This window comes from Cricetulus griseus, chromosome 5, assembly GCF_003668045.3.
Source record: "Cricetulus griseus strain 17A/GY chromosome 5, alternate assembly CriGri-PICRH-1.0, whole genome shotgun sequence".
NCBI classification, from domain to species: Eukaryota; Metazoa; Chordata; class Mammalia; order Rodentia; family Cricetidae; genus Cricetulus; species Cricetulus griseus.
The window spans coordinates 116,319,377-116,337,301 of NC_048598.1; the positions used below are offsets into that span (position 1 = coordinate 116,319,377).

The 17,925-nt window shown below is 43.0% G+C and overlaps 1 protein-coding gene across 1 annotated transcript in view; it reads left to right on the forward strand.

The window, feature by feature from the left end:
* The first annotated feature begins 6,358 nt into the window (after window positions 1–6,358).
* Snw1 (SNW domain containing 1) overlaps window positions 6,359–17,925 on the forward strand; it is a 28,615-nt gene continuing 17,048 nt past the window's right edge. Inside the window, exons 1-3 of the mRNA XM_027418624.2 lie at window positions 6,359–6,465; window positions 10,038–10,191; window positions 15,180–15,341. Of these exons, the coding sequence (XP_027274425.1) occupies window positions 6,452–6,465; window positions 10,038–10,191; window positions 15,180–15,341 (330 nt within the window). The 5' untranslated portion in view covers window positions 6,359–6,451. The remainder of the gene's footprint in view (window positions 6,466–10,037; window positions 10,192–15,179; window positions 15,342–17,925) is intronic.

Below are 17,925 nucleotides of genomic sequence, written 5' to 3' on the forward strand. Positions count from 1 at the left end.
TGTTTTTGTCCATTTGCTTCTAGACAACTTAGCGAGTGGTACTGGATATTAGAGCAGGGTTCCCTGACTGTAAACTGAATTCAATCTTGAATACCCCAAGGAAATTCCTTTCATTAACTGTCATCTGGCCTCCGTCAGTTTCTTGGCCCCTGACAGGAATGGACTCCTGCCCAGGTCCAAGGTTGGGCTCATGTCTTTCATTTTCAGGTGGACTTTCCACCAATTGGATCTAAACCTGCTGTTTTCTTAGATATTTCCAAAACGGATGGCATGGAATTGGGGGGTGGGGGGCTCGAAGTCTACTCACAATGAAAAAAAAAATGTTTTCCTATGGGCTAAATCTGGCCCTTTCCATTTAGATAGAAGATACATTCCTTCCTTCTTAAGTTTTCTGGATCCCTCCCAAAGAAACACTCTGATATATAAATGTTTCTCTTTATTGCACTGGGAGAAATTAAAACTTACCTTTGTCAGGAATAGGCATTTAGAGGTGGGTTTTTGGAGAGAAATGGAGTGGGAGAATTCCACCTGTCACAGATAAACTAGTTCCTTTCTTTTTTAAAAGATTTATTTATTTATTTTATGTATATGATGCTCTATCTGCATGTACACCTTTATGCCAGAAGAGGGCGCACCAGCCACCATGTAGTTGCTGGCAGTTGAACTCAGGACCTCTGAAAAAGCATCTAGTGCTCTTAACCTCTGAGTCATCTCTCCAACCCCCAAGAAACTAGTTTCTATTATTTAAAAACTAAAATAGGACTGGAGAGCCAGGCAGTGGTGGTGCACACCTTTAGTCCCAATACTTAGGAGGCAGAAACAGGCGGATCTCTGTGTTTGAGGCCATCCTGGTCTACAAAGTGAGTTCCAGGATAGGCTCCAAAGCTACAGAGAAACCTGTCTTGAAAACACACACACACACACACACACACACACTAGGACTGGAAAGATGGTTCAGTGGGTAAAGTGCTTTACTGCACAAGCATGAGAACCAGGATTTGGATCACCAGAACCAGAAGAAGAATATGGGTGGGCCTGGAAGCCTGCCTGTGATTCCAGTATGCAAGGAGATGGATACAGGAAGTCCCAAAGTCAGTCTAATGAAGGAATTACCAATACAGAATCGGGTAAAATTATAAGGATATTTATTAGGGAGATGCATTACTTACAGAGCGACCTAGCCGGCCAGCCGGGCAGGAGTAAGTCTAGCAAGCCGATGATGAAGAGGAAGAAGGGAGTTCCACGTGTGTGCCCCTTACTCTTAAACCTTCCTTACGTCACCCTGACCATGCCCTCAGAGGCATGGTCAGGCATACCTGTAGCCAGCCCCTAGCAGGCATGGTTACGGTGTCCCCTACATAAGTCGGCTAGCCATGTTGGCCAGACAGCACACAGTGGTTCAGCAAGAGCCCCTGCCCCCATCTGCCAGCGGCAGAATGATCTAAGACGACACCCAGTGTCAACCTCAGCCCTCTGCACACGTGCACCTCCAAAGACCTTCGCTCCCACTCACTCGCATATGCACATACAAATATGCAAAAAAAATGCCCTAAAATGTTTCCTGCCCTTAGTGATGGTGTATAACTAGGTTATAAATGAGGAATTTCCCAATATTAGGAGCTTGTGTTCACGCCATTTTGAAGTATCTCCAGAGAGCCGAAAAGAACCTAGAGAGTAAGTACAGCTGATCCTAGAGCCAGAAAGGGTTTGGCCATGGGCAGGGCTCTCAGTGGTCCTTTCTTTGCAGAGACACCACCATCCCTGAAAAGGGGTCTAGACAGGAAGCTCAAAACTAGGTCAGTAAATAAAAAGAAATAACAGAAATTACTTCTGCTATCACTAGACCTTCCCTGATCCTCATGTCACCCACCACCCAAAATCTGCATATCTTACTAGGCCCCACCCATAAATGGCTCACAACATCACCAGAAAGCATTCTCTAAATGGTCCAGCACCTGGTTGTGAAGGGACCAGACCCTCGCCTGGCCCCCTGCTTTAGCAGCCATGACGGGCTGCAGCAAAGACCCAGCAAGAGGTAGGCCTCTGACTCAGCAATATGGGCTGAGCTTCCTGACCTTGCCCGACCTCCTAGTCACTAGAAGGTCAGATACCCTCCATGTGGCAAGGAACCAATCAGAAGTTAGCTGTCGGGCTCTGGATGTGTTTTATGGTAACAGTGATTTACAGAGCATAGCAACCACCCTGGAACAACAACCAGTTGACCAATCAACACAGGACAGGTCGCCCAAGCCAGGAAGTGCACCAATCCTAAGACTGCTGCGGACCCCAGACACTCCCCTTACTCTACCCCAATAAATTACCTGCCCCTGGGTCCCTCCAGGTTCTTCTGGCTCCATCTGCTGTGTTGGACGGACAGAGGAACTGAGTTAATACAGTTAGCTCGTTAATTAATTGAAGACTCTTTGCTTTTGCATTGGATCGGGTCTCTTGGTGTTTTGGGGTTTCAAAATTTAAACACAATAGTTGGTGCTCTCAAAGCATTAGGTACCACCTGAGAATGACCCTGACCTTTAAAACAGAAACAAGCTGGAGGTGATGGTGCATGCCTGGATCCTAACACTTGGGCTTTGGAGACAGGAAAAGATTTTGAGTTTTATCCCAGCCTGGACTATGTAACAAGACCTTGTCTTAAGGGAAAGAAAAACTCTTCTCGTCAGGCCAATGAGATGGCTCAGCAGGTAAAGACACCTGCCTCCAAACCTGATGACCTGAGTTTGAACCTCAGAATCCACATGGTAGATGGAGAGAACTGACTCCCTCTGACCTCTACATGCGTACATACACACAATAAATAAATTGTTAAAGAAAAGTGAGGTAGAGGTGGGGAGAGGAAATAGCAAGAGAGGAGAGGAAAGAGGGGAAACTGGTCAGGATTTGTGATGGTTCCAAAGAAAAGGAGTGGCACAATTAGAAGGTGTGGTGGCCTTTTTGGAGGAAGTGTGTCTCTGTGGAGGCAGGTCTCTTCTCAAGCTTCACTCAGTGTGACAGTCAAACAACTTCCTGTTGCCTGCAAGATATATCATCTCCGATCCAGCACCACTTGTCAGCCTGCACTCTGCCATGCTCTCCTTCAGAAGGTAATGGAATGAACCTCTGTGTAGGGAGCTGTCCCTGCATTCTCCATTACAAGATGGTGCCTGCATCCGGCAGGCACCAAATGTAAACAAGTTATTGCGCAGGCGCTGGGTAACTTTCCATTCCTTGGTCTCTGCCTCTTCCGTGGCGTCATATGGTCTGATGAGCTACAGCCAATCATGGGGTAACACGTCCGAGGCGGCGGTTGCCAGCCTTTATTAAGGGACGGGATTCTTGGTTTGGGGTCTCCGCTTTTGTAAGCTTATGCTCTCTCTCTCAAGACGCATAAAGCTTTACTGCAGAAGGATCCGAGTGTCCTGTGTTGTTCTTGCCAGCAAGACAATCGCGCGGGACACCTCTGAAACTGTAAACAAGCTACCCTCAATCAAATGTTCTTTTTCAGAAGAGTTGCCATGGTCATCGTGTCTCTTTTCAACAATAGTCACTCTAAGACAGGATTAAAATAAATAAATGTAATTAATTAAAAAAATTATTTAGCCAGGCAGTGGTGGCACATGCCTTTAATCCCAACACTTAGGAGGTAGAGGCAGGCAGATCTCTGTGAGTTTGAGGAGAGCCCCATCTACAGAGTGAGTTCTAGGACAGCCTCCAAAGCTACTACAGAGAAACCCTGTCTCAAAAAAAAAATTATTTAACTAAACAAAATTGTGTGTTTGGATGTTTTGCTATCTGTACATCATACATGTCTGCTACCGATAGAGATGAGAAGCAAGCTCTGGATCCCCTGCAGGCACCCACCCACCATAAAGCCTGAGTGCAGATCAGAAGGAGCGCTTCTGAAATCTATTCTCTCCTTCCACCATGTGAGTCTTTGGAATTAAACTCAGGTTGTAAGCTTAACAGCAAGTGCCTTTGTCTACAGAGCCACCTTCCCAGCCCAATAACCGGTATTACTGTATCACTGATTTTCCCCTTCAGGGTAATTAAACCGTAGCCATCTACACCATACCTCTACAGATCCTCTGCTCACAGGCAGGCATATGCTGATAGAATAGGGTATCTATCTTATCACTACAAGAAAGGAAAAGGATGGTAAAGGAATGGCCTCAGATATCTCAAGGCTGCCTTCGAGCCACAGAATACTCGATAGTAATGAAAATGATCAAAATAAATGATAGGGCTCAGAACAAGGGGTTAATTGTTCCCCTGCTAAGCTATTCAATAGAAAAAGGAATCATTATCTTCAACCTAAAGCTTCACCCCCATTTGATCCTTGTGTTCCACATTCCCTTAAGATTAGAGCCAATGTTCCAAAGGAATAATTAAATCTGGGAAGAAATGGGGTCTGCAAGTCCCACAGAGCTTTTAAATAGGAACTCTCAGAGCTTGTGAGGAAGCAGCCAATAGAAACACTTCTACTCACCCATCCAAAGAACAGCTCAGTCCAAAGGACGTACAGGATCGAGTCTCAGCCAACACAAGGTGACCCCAACTTAAGTCTTCTGCAGTCAAAACTTGACTCTTGACATTTCAGAACATTTTTGGCTAATTTAATCAAAATTGCTATAATGCTTAGTAATCATATAAAAACAGATTGTACTCATGATAGAGAAAAAGATGAAATACCTAAGGATTCATATCCTGAGAACTGTGTACAATCTATGGAAAGTCAACTTCAGAATGTTATTAGAAGATATGAAAGATATTTTTCTCCGTGATTTATTTTAATAAATCAAAACCTAAACAAGCTCCTGAGTGAGTGAGAGCACATTAAAGTGTAAAAATATCAGATAACTCAATGACAAATAAAATGCTTCCAATTAAAAAAAAAAAAAGAAACTAACTAAACTAAACTAAACTAGGAGGAGCTGAGAGGACCCAGGTTCAATTCCCAGCATTCCATGGCAGCTCACAACTGTCTGCACCTCCAGTTCCAGGAGATCTCACTTGTGGCCTCCCTAGACATTCACACAGTGCATACACTGACATAAATGAAGGCAAAACAGCCATACTCATAAAATTTTAAAATCAGCTGGATGGTGGTGGCTCACACCTTTAATCCCAGCACTTGGGATGTAGAGGCAGGCGGATCTTAAGAGTTTGAAGGCAGCTTGGACTACAGAGTGAGTTCCAGGACAGCCAAGACTCTATAGACAAACTCTGTCTTGAAAAACAAACAAACAAAAAAATCTCTCTACTCCCTGGAGTAGTTCTTCCAGTTCTTCTGAAGTGGAAATTAGGTCTAGCTTGATAAAAAAATTAGAGACACCACTGGGCATGGAGGTCCATACCTTTAATTCCAGGACTGGGGAGGCAAAGGGAGACAGGTCTCTGTGAGTTCAAAACCAGCCTATTCTATGCAACTAATTTAGAGCCCCATCCAGAGTTACATAGTGAGAACCTCTTTGACTCAAAAGAAGAAAAATAAAATAAAATTAGAAACATTCCTCTTAGATTGTCTGGTGACTAGTGATAACAACCAGAAGATAGCTAAGTACCGTCATTGTAAAGCTTCACTGTTTTTGTTTTTTGTTTTTTGTTTTGGTTTTTCGAGACAGGGTTTCTCTGTGGCTTTTGGAAGCTGTCCTGGAACTAGCTCTTGTAGACCAGGCTGGTCTCAAGCTCAGAGATCCGCCTGCCCCTGCCTCCCGAGTGCTGGGATTAAAGGTGTGCTCCACCAACGCCCAGCTCAGCCTAGTCTTCTTAAACTATACTTTTAACCAATACTTTGTAAAAATTAATTTTAAGATTAGAAGCATCTGTGAAAGACATCTGAAAAAGAAAAGCAGAGAAGCTCTTCCTTGTCCCAGAGAACCATGGTAAAGCATTAATAAGGAGAGCACTATGACCCCAGACCCTACAATAATGTCAAGAGCAATTGAAATCTAGAGCAAATAAAAGATTGTGTCACACAGTCTTGAAGCCATTGCAAACCTTTCCTGAATTTGCTATCAAATTTTCCGTTTTAGAACTTGAGTTTATTATTATTATTGTTGTTTTGTTGTTTTGTTTTTTAGTTTTTCGAGACAGTTTCTTTGTGTAGCTTTGGAGCCTGTCCTGGGACTCAGAGATCCACCTTCCTCTGCCTCCAGTGCTGGGATTAAAGGCGGGTGCCATCACTGCCTGGGTCATCATGACTGGATCTGGGAACTCAGAGAGCCTCTCTCCTGTAAAATCTATAAATGTAAGGAATTTCCTTTGTTGAGGAGAGTTTTGGCTCTCCACAACCACTTTCCTTGAGAGGCCAGCATAATTCCCGCTCAAAGAACTACAAAGCCCATACTGCCTTTCGGCAAGGCGCCTGCGCAGTAAGCACTTCTTCCATCGTGTTCCTCGTTCCCGGGCAAGACCCGCCCCGCGACGCTGTGGCTTGCGCTGGAAGAAGCGGAAGAAGATGGCGCTCACCAGGTGGGTTGTTGACTTGGGTCCTCGATACGGAAGGGTCTGGGAGTACCCATCTTTTCCTTTTTTATGCCCGGACTGCGCGGACAGTGACCTGGCCCGGGACACAGAGGGACTCTGGCCGAGAACATGACTAGAACCTCTCGCGGGCTCCCTTGGCGACTAGGCCGCGCCAAAGCCGGGGTCTTTCTTTAGAGGCTTCCCGGGTTGAGTTCGCCCCTTCCCCGGGGCTGAGAGCCACGGTGTGGCTTCGCGCGGAGGAGCTCACGTGTGCTTCGCATAAGCAGCGCGGCAGGTTGGCGAGCGCCTTGCGGACCCCACCTGAGGTGGAGGGGATGCGCGGTGGGAAGCAGCGGCTGGTTTATCCCTGCTGAGCAAAGCGCGCCAGTCCTGTGCGTGGCTTTTGTATGCTTTGGGCTTTCCCCTTTCTCTAGCTACTCTCTTTTCCGAAACAAAGATTTTGAAAAAAGAGGAGAGAGAGAGAGAGTGTGTGTGTTGGGCATGTCCCAGAACCGACCAAAATTTTTTTTTTTTTTAATTGGCAACAGTAGAGACTGCTGTTTACTAAAGGCTCCGCTTCTCCCCTCTTTAACTTTGGACCTTAGAATTTCTTTTGTACATAGAACCTCCTCCGACTTTTGCTGTTCCTGGTTGCCTTGGTTACCGTATGTAAAGCGCTCCCATCCTTTAAGAAAAAGATGCTAAGTGGGAGATTTCCAAAAAAAGTTATGTAACTCCTAGTTGCTCCGAATGGAAAAACTTTCCATGCGAACTCAGCAGGAAAAGTCTGATTGGGTTTGGATGCAAAGCAAGTATTTATTTTAGGACGTTGTCTTTCACCTGTTAAGCCTACTTCTCATATTTTCCCTGGCTTGTAACAGTACGAATCCTAAAAAATGTTTCGTTGGCCTGCTATATATAGAATGAAATTTTGTTGTTGTTTTTTGCTACCGGGAAGATGGACATAGAGGAAAACAGTGCTGGCAGGAGGATCTCTTGAATTCCAAGGCCAATACAGCTGGTTTAAGGACAGAAAGAAAGAAAACAGAACAGCTGCCCACGTAATACACTTGGTAAAAAGATAGCAGATGAAGAATTGCCTAGATCAGATTGGCAAGTAGACCTGTCTGTAGGGAATTGTTTTCTTGCTAACAGATGTAGGAAGAGCCAGTCCACTATGGGCAGCACCATTCTCTAGGCAAGTTGTCCTGAATGGCTAAAACTGGATGAGCATAAGCCAGTCTGTCAGCCATCGAGCAGTTAGTATGGTGCCTTGCCTGCGGGCCTGCTTGCTTGCCTCCCTGCTTCCTTCTCTGCAAGAAAGCAAGTCTCTCTTGCTTTTGATTGTGAGATTTCACTAGCTGCCTTTGAGTTGCTGCCTTAACATTCCTTGGTGGTGGGTTGTGATTTGGAATTGTAAGCCAAATAAGCCCCTCCTCCTTTAAAATTGTCTTTTGCCAGAGAATTTTAGTAACAGCCACAGAAATGAAATTAGAACCAACAGAAAATGCCTATTTGTAATACTAGCCTTAGTCCGGAAAAATTAGAGTAAGTTATGCAGACTGAAAATGTTACAGGTAGCAAATGTTTTGAGTGTTCTTCAGGCACTGTGATATAAATTGGTAGGGTTAGGAGGGGAAAGGTAGAATTTGAAATGAATGCATTCAAGAACAGTACCAGGGGTGTGGTGGATATTGTGTGCCTAGTGAAACAATGACAAAAAGTGAAGTCTCAAAATGGCCAGCTTTGGGAACCTCAAAGCTTTCAGTTGGCATTCGTTAGTATGTTTTTTAACGTCCTTTATAAGAACTAGCAAGTATGGGCTAGAGAAACAGCTCAGTGGTTGAGAGCAGTGGCTGTTCCTTTTGGAGGACCTGGTTCAGTTCCCAGCACCCAGGTGGTGGCTCACAAGCATCTGTATTGGTTAGGAATCGGACGCCCTCTCCCAGTCGGAAGGCACTAGGCATGTGTGTGGTGCATAGACATACATGCAGCCAAAGCACTCACACACATGAAAATGAAATAAACCTGTATTTTTTAAAAATTGTTTGTTTTGGTGGGGTGTTGTTTGCTTGTTTGTTTAGTTTCATGAGCCATCCTAGCAAATGAGTCTAACCAAGTAGGGCAAGGTAAGGGTGCTTGGTCCCAGAGACTATACCTGTAGAGGAAGTCAGCCATGCCTTATCCCTTCACTAATAGGCTAAACTCAGAGCCTTCTCCCCTGTAGCCTTATTAATGTAAGGTATTAATTACCTCAGTTCTGCTGACGGCTGTTGTGTCTCCATATTCCAGCTACTCCTGCTGCCAGTAGCTGTCTTTATTAAGGGACCTGATCACCTGAAATCCATCACAGTTAATCTCTATGCTAAACCTGGAGAGAATATTTAATATTTAAAACAGGCCGGGAAGTGGTGTCACACACCTTTAATCCCAACACTGGGCATGGGGGCAGGGCAGAAGCAGCAGGCCTCTTGAGTTTGAGAACCTGGTCTACAGAGCTACTTCTAGGGCAGCCAGGACTGTTACACAGAGAAACAATGTCTTGAAAAAGGGGGAAAAAAGTGTAACCAGTGTAACTAAAATCTTGGTGACCAAATCTTGGCAGTTGTTATTGGTAGAGGCAGTTTTATGGGATTAAGTCCTCAATCTCTGGGGTTTGAATCTGAATTAGGAAGTGCCCAGCTACAGTCTTTTGGAGCATCACTTGTTTCCTGGGTGTATGTATGTACATCACATATCTGGTGTCATGTGTTCTGTTTATTATTTGGTGCGATGGTAAGGTAAATTTCTGTGTCTTTTTACTTACTGTTCCTCACAGAGTTTACTTCCATTAGGAGAGAGATTACATGAGATTTAAAAAAAACCAAAAAACCATAATGTATCCAGATAATAAATGTTGTGGCTAGATTAAGGCAGTAGAATGTAACTTAAAAGTTTGGGGTACAGGGCCAGCCAGAGATGTCTTAGTGAATAAAAGAACTTGCCAATAATCTGTGAGAACCACATAGTGGAGAGAGAGACCTGACTCCCACAAGTTGTCCAGACAAATATTAAAGGCCTGGTGGTGCAGGCCTTTAATCCCAGCACTGGGGAAGTAGCCTGATCTATATAAGACCCTGTCTGTCTCAAAAAAAAAACCAAAACAAAAAACAAAAATAACTGTGTTAATATTTATCTATAAACTCAGCTCCAGAGTCTGAGGCCAGAAGGTAGCAAGTTCAAGACCATCCTGGGCTACATAAGTAGACTTTGCAAAAACAAAAGTCAGGTAGGAGTCTTAGGAAACAGTGCACTGGAGGTTGGCTTCTGTGTAAACTATGGAAGTGCAGAATTCGGTAGCTTGTCAACTGTAAAAATACCTCTTAGTTTTTAAGTCTGAACAACCCTTTGCCCTTGACATACATAGTCAAGGAAGGGGTTTCTCTGTGTCTTTGAGTATTTCCTTTCCACACACAAGAAAGTGATAAATATTGGATGCTTCTATAAATCATTGAAAAGTCTATTGGCCGAACAAAGGAAAATTGTAGCTGAATTGTAATAATTAAATGTGTTTTTTTTTTAATTCTGGTTTCCTGTAGCTTTTTACCTGCGCCCACACAACTATCTCAGGACCAACTTGAAGCTGAAGAAAGAGCAAGATCTCAGAGATCTCGGCAGACCTCACTGGTCTCCTCAAGAAGGGAGCCTCCCCCATACGGGTATCGGAAAGGCTGGATTCCTCGATTGTTAGAGGTAAGTACAGGCTGAAATTTATTACTTCACACTTGTAAAATAAATGTAAACTCTGGAGGATGTTCATTAACGGAAGTCATGGGGGTAAGTTCTGAAAGGAGGAACATGCTTGTTGTCATGGTTTGAGATCAGCAGACAGTCACTGTTTCATCTTACTGTGCTTCACTATTGAACTGGTACAAAAGGACCGAGCATTCTTTTACAAATGTAGGCCTTCCAGCCCATGAACAATAATAGGAGAGTAAGATGCAAATAAAAGAAGGAACAGATGGGGCCGGCAGGCAACGGCTGTTGTCACACAAACCTGACGATTTTAGTGTGATTCCCAGAACCTGTCCCTGGAACTTTTTTATAAGCACTATGGCATGTGAATGCGCCCCACTCGTCTCTCTCTCTTTCTTACTCCTTCCCTTCCATCCCTCCCTCTCTGTCACATACGCACAGACACATACTATTAATAATAAATAAAAATGTGAAATCTTTGAAAGGGGAAGAATCAGAGTGGGCTTTGCATTTGAGTTGTGTTCACTCCCGCCCCACCTCCAACAATGAGAATAAAACCACGCCGTAACTCTGAGAGGTAACTTTCCTGTAGAGGAAAAAGCCCATGGTGTCTCCTTTGCGGAGTTATTTCTCTGCTTTTGAAACCTTCAGTTCAAGAACGTTAGCACACGCCTGTCATGATGTTACATACTTCTTTAGAAGTGAGTATAAGCAGAGAAGAATTTAGAATGGTTGGATCATACCTCTATGATTTGTCTGTCACCAAAGAACAAATTTCCTTGACTGAGGCAGGTGGATCTCTGAGTTCCAGGCCAGCCTGGTCTAGAGTGAGTTCCAGGACAGACAGGGGCTACACAGAGAAACACTGTCTAGAAAACAAACAAACAAAAAAATCTCTGCTTTCATTAAGCCTTTTCTCTTTCCCAGTATATTTTCCTTTTTTTTTTTTTTTTTTTTTTTTTTTTGGTTTTTCGAGACAGGGTTTCTCTGTGGCTTTGGAGGCTGTCCTGGAACTAGCTCTTGTAGACCAGGCTAGTCTCCAACTCGAGAGATCCACCTGCCTCTGCCTCCCAAGTGCTGGGATTAAAGGCATGCGCCACCTTATTGCTACAGGTTTTTGTTTTTTGGTTTTTGTTTTTTTCATTTCCTAATTTTGCAATAACGTTATGAATGAACTACATCATTTTTGTACCCAGTTATTGTTGTTCTTTTTTGTTTTGTTTTTTAAGGTTCATTTATTTTATATGTATGGCTGTTTGCCTGTGTATCTGTGTGCCACATGCATGCAATGCCCTTGGAGGTCAGAAGAGGCCTTGGATCCCGTGAAACTGGAGTCACAAGTGGTTATGAGCCACCCTGTGGGTCCTGGGAACCAAACCTGAGTTCTCTGCAAAGAGCAGCCCCTTGTATCACTTTCTTACATGGCAATGATGTGGCCTTACAGATGAGGTGTCTGCCACCAGGCGTATTTATGGTCTTTGAATAGAACACTGCTTACCATCTTGTCTGAAGCTGTGTGCACTGTCTCCCATGTTTACCATGCCGCTGCCCACTAGAAAATAAGCACCTAAGAAAACCCTCCCTGCCTCGATCCGCATAGCCCTGGGGTTTGGGTGGTTTTCTTTGTTGTTTGGGGATTTGTTTTGTTTTTGTCTCTATTTTCATCTGGTCTTTATGCATCCTGCTATATGAAGGGAAGTCTTGCTGTTGTTAGTAAAGGATTTTGTTCTTGATTTTGTTCTCTCTGGAATTAGTGAGATGTACAGCAAGATAGAGAGAAGTTTTCCAAGAGACTGGAATACCTTCCTGTCTGGAACCAAAAGGTAGTGGTGACTGACATGATAGAATTGTAGTTGCTATCCCTTTTGAGAGGTTATAGATGTGCTTTTGGGGCGCCTGTCCCCAGATTACAGGGTGGGGACAGCAGGCCTCATTTTCTGTACAAGGGAGCCTTTGAGCTTTATGACATCTGGTGGCTGTTAGCCTTATAGTCTTAATTGATTATCAAAGGTTTCCTCTGTCCTGGTGGAGCAGAGTAGTTCATTTGGAAATCAAACTCAAATGGCCAGCTAATCTGAAAATGCCAGGGATGCTTTGAGGGGAGTGACTGTTCTGGGAAGAAGGCATTTTGTTCTAGTTTTCAGAGTAAAAGCTGTGATTTTCTGGCAGCCTTAATGACCACATAATGCTACAGCTACAGTTCTGAAGTGCTGATTATAGTTGAAGAACTCCAGCAAATCTGAGCATATGTCAAATTGATGGTCTGGATACAGGAAGCACTTTTCTTAGGAAGACTATTTCTGCCTAATTTACAAGAAAATATCTCTTTTTACTTCTGTTGGTTTTCAAAATTTTCAGCTCTCTCCAGTAAATAAGCATATTGTGCCAAGATCTAATGAAATACTGTGTGGGAAAAAGTCTTATAAAAATGAATTTGTTTTTCAATAAATACCCTCTTATTAATGAATTTCAGTGTTTTTGATAACATTCTTGGTAATATGGGTTGAGTGTGCCTTATGTACTATACTTAGTATCAGAAGTAGTTCAGATTTCATCGAGGGGGGAGTTGTTTTTTTGGTTTTTTTGGATTTTGGAGGATTTGCACAGACTTTATTGATTTAAAACTATTAGGGCAACCAGGCTTGGTGGTCTGTGCCGTTAATCCCAGCATTTGGGAGGCCAAAAATCTCTGAGTTTGAAGCCAGCCAAGTCTACATAGTGAGTTCCAGGCCAGCCAAAGTTACATAGTGAGACCCTTTGGGGGGGGGGGTTATTAAAAAAATACAGAGCAGGAGGATATGCCATTGCTCAGAAAGTCTTGGCTTTTGTTTTCTTTTCTTTTTAACTAAAAGAAAGTTATTTCAGGGTATTTAAAAAGACAAAGCTTGGCTGTACCTGGGGAGACTGACTCAGTGGGTAAGAGCACTTGCTCTGTAAACATAAGATGAATTTGAATCCCCCATCACTCACATAAAGAGCTATAATCCCAGCATTTGAAGGGCAAAGGCAGGTAGATTCCAAGAGCTTGCCAGCCAGCCTAGCCAGCAAACTAGAGAGTTTCTGGGTCCAGTGAGAGGCTCTGTCTCAAGGCAATAGTGTGAAGAGTGGCAGGTGTACATACCTAATATCGTATTCTGGCCTCTGTATACATGTACCTGGGTGCATGCCCCTGCACACTGGCATTTATATCACACACCCACATGAGATAAAGCTTTTTGGTGTCCAAGTATCTGGATTTGTATTCTGCATATATGCTAACTAAGCCTGGCTAACCTAAAATCTGCTGGCCTCAAACTCCCTGATACCCTCCCGCCTCTTCCTCCCAAGTGCTGTGGGTTTGCCACCTCTCCTAGTACTAATATTTGTGAACTTTAGTTCTTTCCTTATAAGAATGCTCAGGTGTGAGTTAGACTTGAACAACAGAGGCTTTTAGAAATATTAAACACTGATGAATTATTGGCAGAATGCTATTCTACTTTAAAAACTGTAGTTCTCATTCTTGTGATGATTTATAATCACCGTTAGAGTTGTGTGCTGAGTGGTCACATATGTGTCATCCCAACTGAAGCAGGATCACTTGTGCTCAGTGATCCTGGCCAGCATAGCAGAATTGCCTTTCTAAAACTCACCCTCTGTGCTCCATAAATTTCATTCTTCAAATTTATAAGACAAGAACCCCAAAGCAGCTGGTTTGAGTGGGCCAGGGTTTTGTAAAGTCAATGGCCTTTAAAGCCATCCCAAGCTAGTGGCTTTTGGGTTCATGTCTCATGGTGAGTTAAAAGCGTTTTGTCGTAGAGCTCTTAGAGAAGGTCATGCTAGCTCCTGAGCAGGAGGGGTCATGTAGCTAATAAAGCTTTACTGGATGGAGGTGTGAGCTGGCCAGTCCGAATAGAGCCCTCCTTTAGGGAAGCAGAAATAGGGGGAAAAAATGACTTTCCAAAAAAAAAACCTCTACTCTCAGGTTTTTGTTTGGGTTTTTTTTTTTTTTCCCTAAAACATCATGGTCAAATTCTATGCCCTGTTCTTATCACAAGGACATGACTGGTGACTCATTCTGGGTCCTTTCTGTCTTACCTGTCTCTAGTATAATAATGAAAAAATGATGTGTTAACAGGATCTAATTCTAAGCATTTCTTGACATTTCTCCTAGGTTTAGCTCCACCTGATGCTCTATGTATGTCTGTGTATAATCCTAAAACTAGTCTTTGGTTTGTACTAAAATTTTTGTTTCCTGTGGTCTCCAGGAAATTCTGAAAAATATTGGTACAATAGGCCACCTGCAAGCTATATGTGGGCCTCTTACATAAAATTCGTATTCTTTGAGACAGGCGAGACAGCCCCTCTGTTACTTATTTGTCCATTGGCATCATCTCCTCTGTCCTCCAATAGTGGATAGTCCCACGCTCCATTCCTGGGGAGTTAACATCACTTGTTGCTTTCCTAAGAGGACACTATTCAGTTTCCTGCACCCCTGTTCTAGCTTAGGGACTCTGACCCCCTCCTCTAGTCTCTGCTAGCGCCTACACACACACACACACACACACACACACACACACACACACACACACACACACACCCACCCACCACCCACCCACCCACCCACCCACCACCCACCCCTCACCCTCTACCTTACTAAAAAAGAAAAAGAGAATGCTTCCCTCGGGTCTTCCTTTGTTTGCTTTCTCGTCATTGAGGCTTTCCCTTGTGTGATTTCTTTACATAGGCGACATGTCTCACACACAGCCACTCTTCTGAAAGTATGAAAGTACCTTTTCCCAGGACCTATATGATCTTCATGGTACTTCCTGTACCCTATACCTGAAGAGTGTGTTTTTATACCTTTGCCCACTAAATATAAACTTCACAAGATGAAAACCTTGGCTTTGCTTACTGCTGTCACTCACACCTAGCATAGATTCCATAACTTGAATGAATTGCTACTTACTACTAAATATTCTTTTTACTTCTTTTCTTGTAATATACAGGATTTTGGAGATGGAGGTGCTTTCCCAGAAATCCACGTGGCCCAGTATCCACTGGATATGGGGCGAAAGAAGAAAATGTCAAATGCACTGGCCATTCAGGTGGACCCTGAAGGGAAAATTAAATACGATGCAATTGCTCGACAGGGGCAGTCCAAAGACAAGGTAATCTCATTGGTTTTGTGTATTTTTCTTGTTGATAAATTTTGTGAAGTTTTACATTTTGTGGAAATGATACATCACTTGTCATTTTGGATTATATAAAAATAGCAGGGAGGTTGGGGCTGGAGAGATGGTTCAGTAGTTAAGAACACTTGTTCTTGTAGAGGACCTGAGTTCAATTCCCAGCATCCACATGTAACTAGAGTTTCAGAGGCTCTGATGCCCTCTTCTGACCTCCAAGGGCACCAGGCACACCTGATGCACATACATTTATGCAGGCAAAACATTCATAAGCTTAAATAAGTCTTAAAAAAATATAGCAATAAAGTTAGTGTTCTAACTGATGGTAGATCACCTGCTTGGTGTGCACAAGGCCTGGGTTTGAGTCGAGCAGCAAAATCAAAAAAGTTGCTATAAAATATATAGCTCTAAAACATTCTTTATTAACTTTGTGACCAACAATGACACTATGCCTTGAAATTCTGCACAAATTGGTAATAGCTATTCTCCCCTTTAGAACAGTCCAGGCTGGCCTTCACCCTCCCAGTTCTGCAGGCCACATCTAACACGATAGCTTTCCTACTTATGTTTTGTTTGTTTTATATTTCAAAAAGTTATTTTGTATTCCAAAATTGCTACCAAACTTACAAAAGTCAATAATGCCACAAATGTGCACATAAAGTAAATAAAATATTAAAAAAAGCTGTATTTTGCAAGTAGTATATTCTTATGGTAAAAGAAACCTGTGGAGAACCAACTGTGGTGATGCACACCTTTAATCCCAGCAGAAGCAGGCAAATCTCTTGAGTTCCAGGCCAATTTGAGCTACATAGAGAGACCCTGTCTCAAAAAACAAAACAACAACAGAAAGATACCCATTTATACGTGGTATTCCTTGCTTTCCTGGTATTTTATTTGCCAGGGGTAGCAGCTGTAACTGCAGTGATCTATGTCTTTCCAGATTTTGTTGTGGCTTAGATTGTTAAAACTGAACTGTAGAACTTGGGGTTTCAGTATGTGGCCAAAGAAAGTTTCCTAAAAATTGTCCTTTGCATATAATAAAGGTCTTTTGTTTATAATGTGGCCACTGAAATTAAACCCAGAGCTGGTCATTTAGAGAGGTCACTCTTCCGGTCCATACAACACTTTTGGGTTTTTGTTTTGTTTTGTCTTTTTTTTTTTTTTTTAAGCTAAAAGTGGATGGATTGTTTTGGAAATCATTGACTGACTTAGCTTTGGTTGACTGACTTAGCTTTGGTTGAGTAGCTGTCACATGCATTGACCTCCTGGGAGGATGCTTCTTGATAGTTCAGAGCTGTCTTGAGAATTGTACTGTGTGTGGCATGGCTGGTGCTGCCTGTTGAGTGCCAGCAGTTCCCCTGGCCGCCACTGTGGTCTTAACCAGAGTGTCCTGTTCATGTACAAAGCCTTTCGAGGGAATCCCAAAGGAGCAGAGTTCCTCCTTGGGAAACCGCAGGCTTTCTGTCCTAGGAGAAAGACTTTCTGTACAAAATGGATTCTTTTTTTGTCTTAATTTTTTTTTTTTAATTTTTTATTAGTTCAAATTAGGAACAAGCTTGTTTCACATATCAGTCCCTTCTCCCTCCCCTCACCCCCACAAAATGGATTCCCCCCCTTTGGTTTACTTCATATATATATATATATATATATATATATATATATATATTTGAATTACAAACAAGATTGAATTACATGGCGATCCCAGTTCCCTCTCCCTCCCTTCCTCCTCTACCACCCCCCCAACTAAAATCCTACTTGTCATATGTTCTTTCTTCTAATCTACACCTGACTCAAAATTTCTGCTTCCTCATGACCTCTGCATCCTTCCTTTTCTTCCCTTCTCACTCTCAAAGCTTCCTCCCCCCTCTTCCCATGTTCTCAATTTGCTCAGGGGATGGTGACCCTTTCCCCTTCTCCAGGGGACAAAGTTTGTCTCCAAAATGGATTTTTTAAGTTGATCATCATTCAGGAGACTGGTGTGCAGGGGCCAAGGATGAAAACAGCCTGTTTGATTTTGAGTTTGTACTGTAGTATATAGTACAAAGATTTCTGGTTTATTTCAGAGAAAACTGGTATTCTTTTTTTTGTTGTCTTGTTTTTTTGGGGGGGAGGTTTTCGAGACAGGGTTTCTCTGTGTAGCTTTGGAGCCTATCCTGGCACGAGCTCTGGAGACCAGGCTGGCCTCGAACTCACAGAGATCTGCCTGCCTCTGCCTCCCGAGTGCTGGGATTAAAGGTGTGGGCCACCAATGCCTGGCGAAACTGGTATTCTTTAGGAAAGAGGGAGTGCTCACTGAAATATTAATCGTGAAAGAGCAAGGCCATAAATATTAGCGGTAGGTGTAAGAGGGGGAAAAAAGACTTCATATTTGGAGAAAAGTCTAAGGCCATTGATCTCTACATGTAAAAGTACAGTGCATAAGATATAAGCAAAAACCAGGAGGAAGCATTTCTTATGATACATTTTGATAGAACTTTATAGACTTCGGCAATGTATGTGCAGTTTTCCTTCTGCAACTGTTTTGTAGAAAACATACCATGCATGATAGTACCTAAAGGAATGCTGT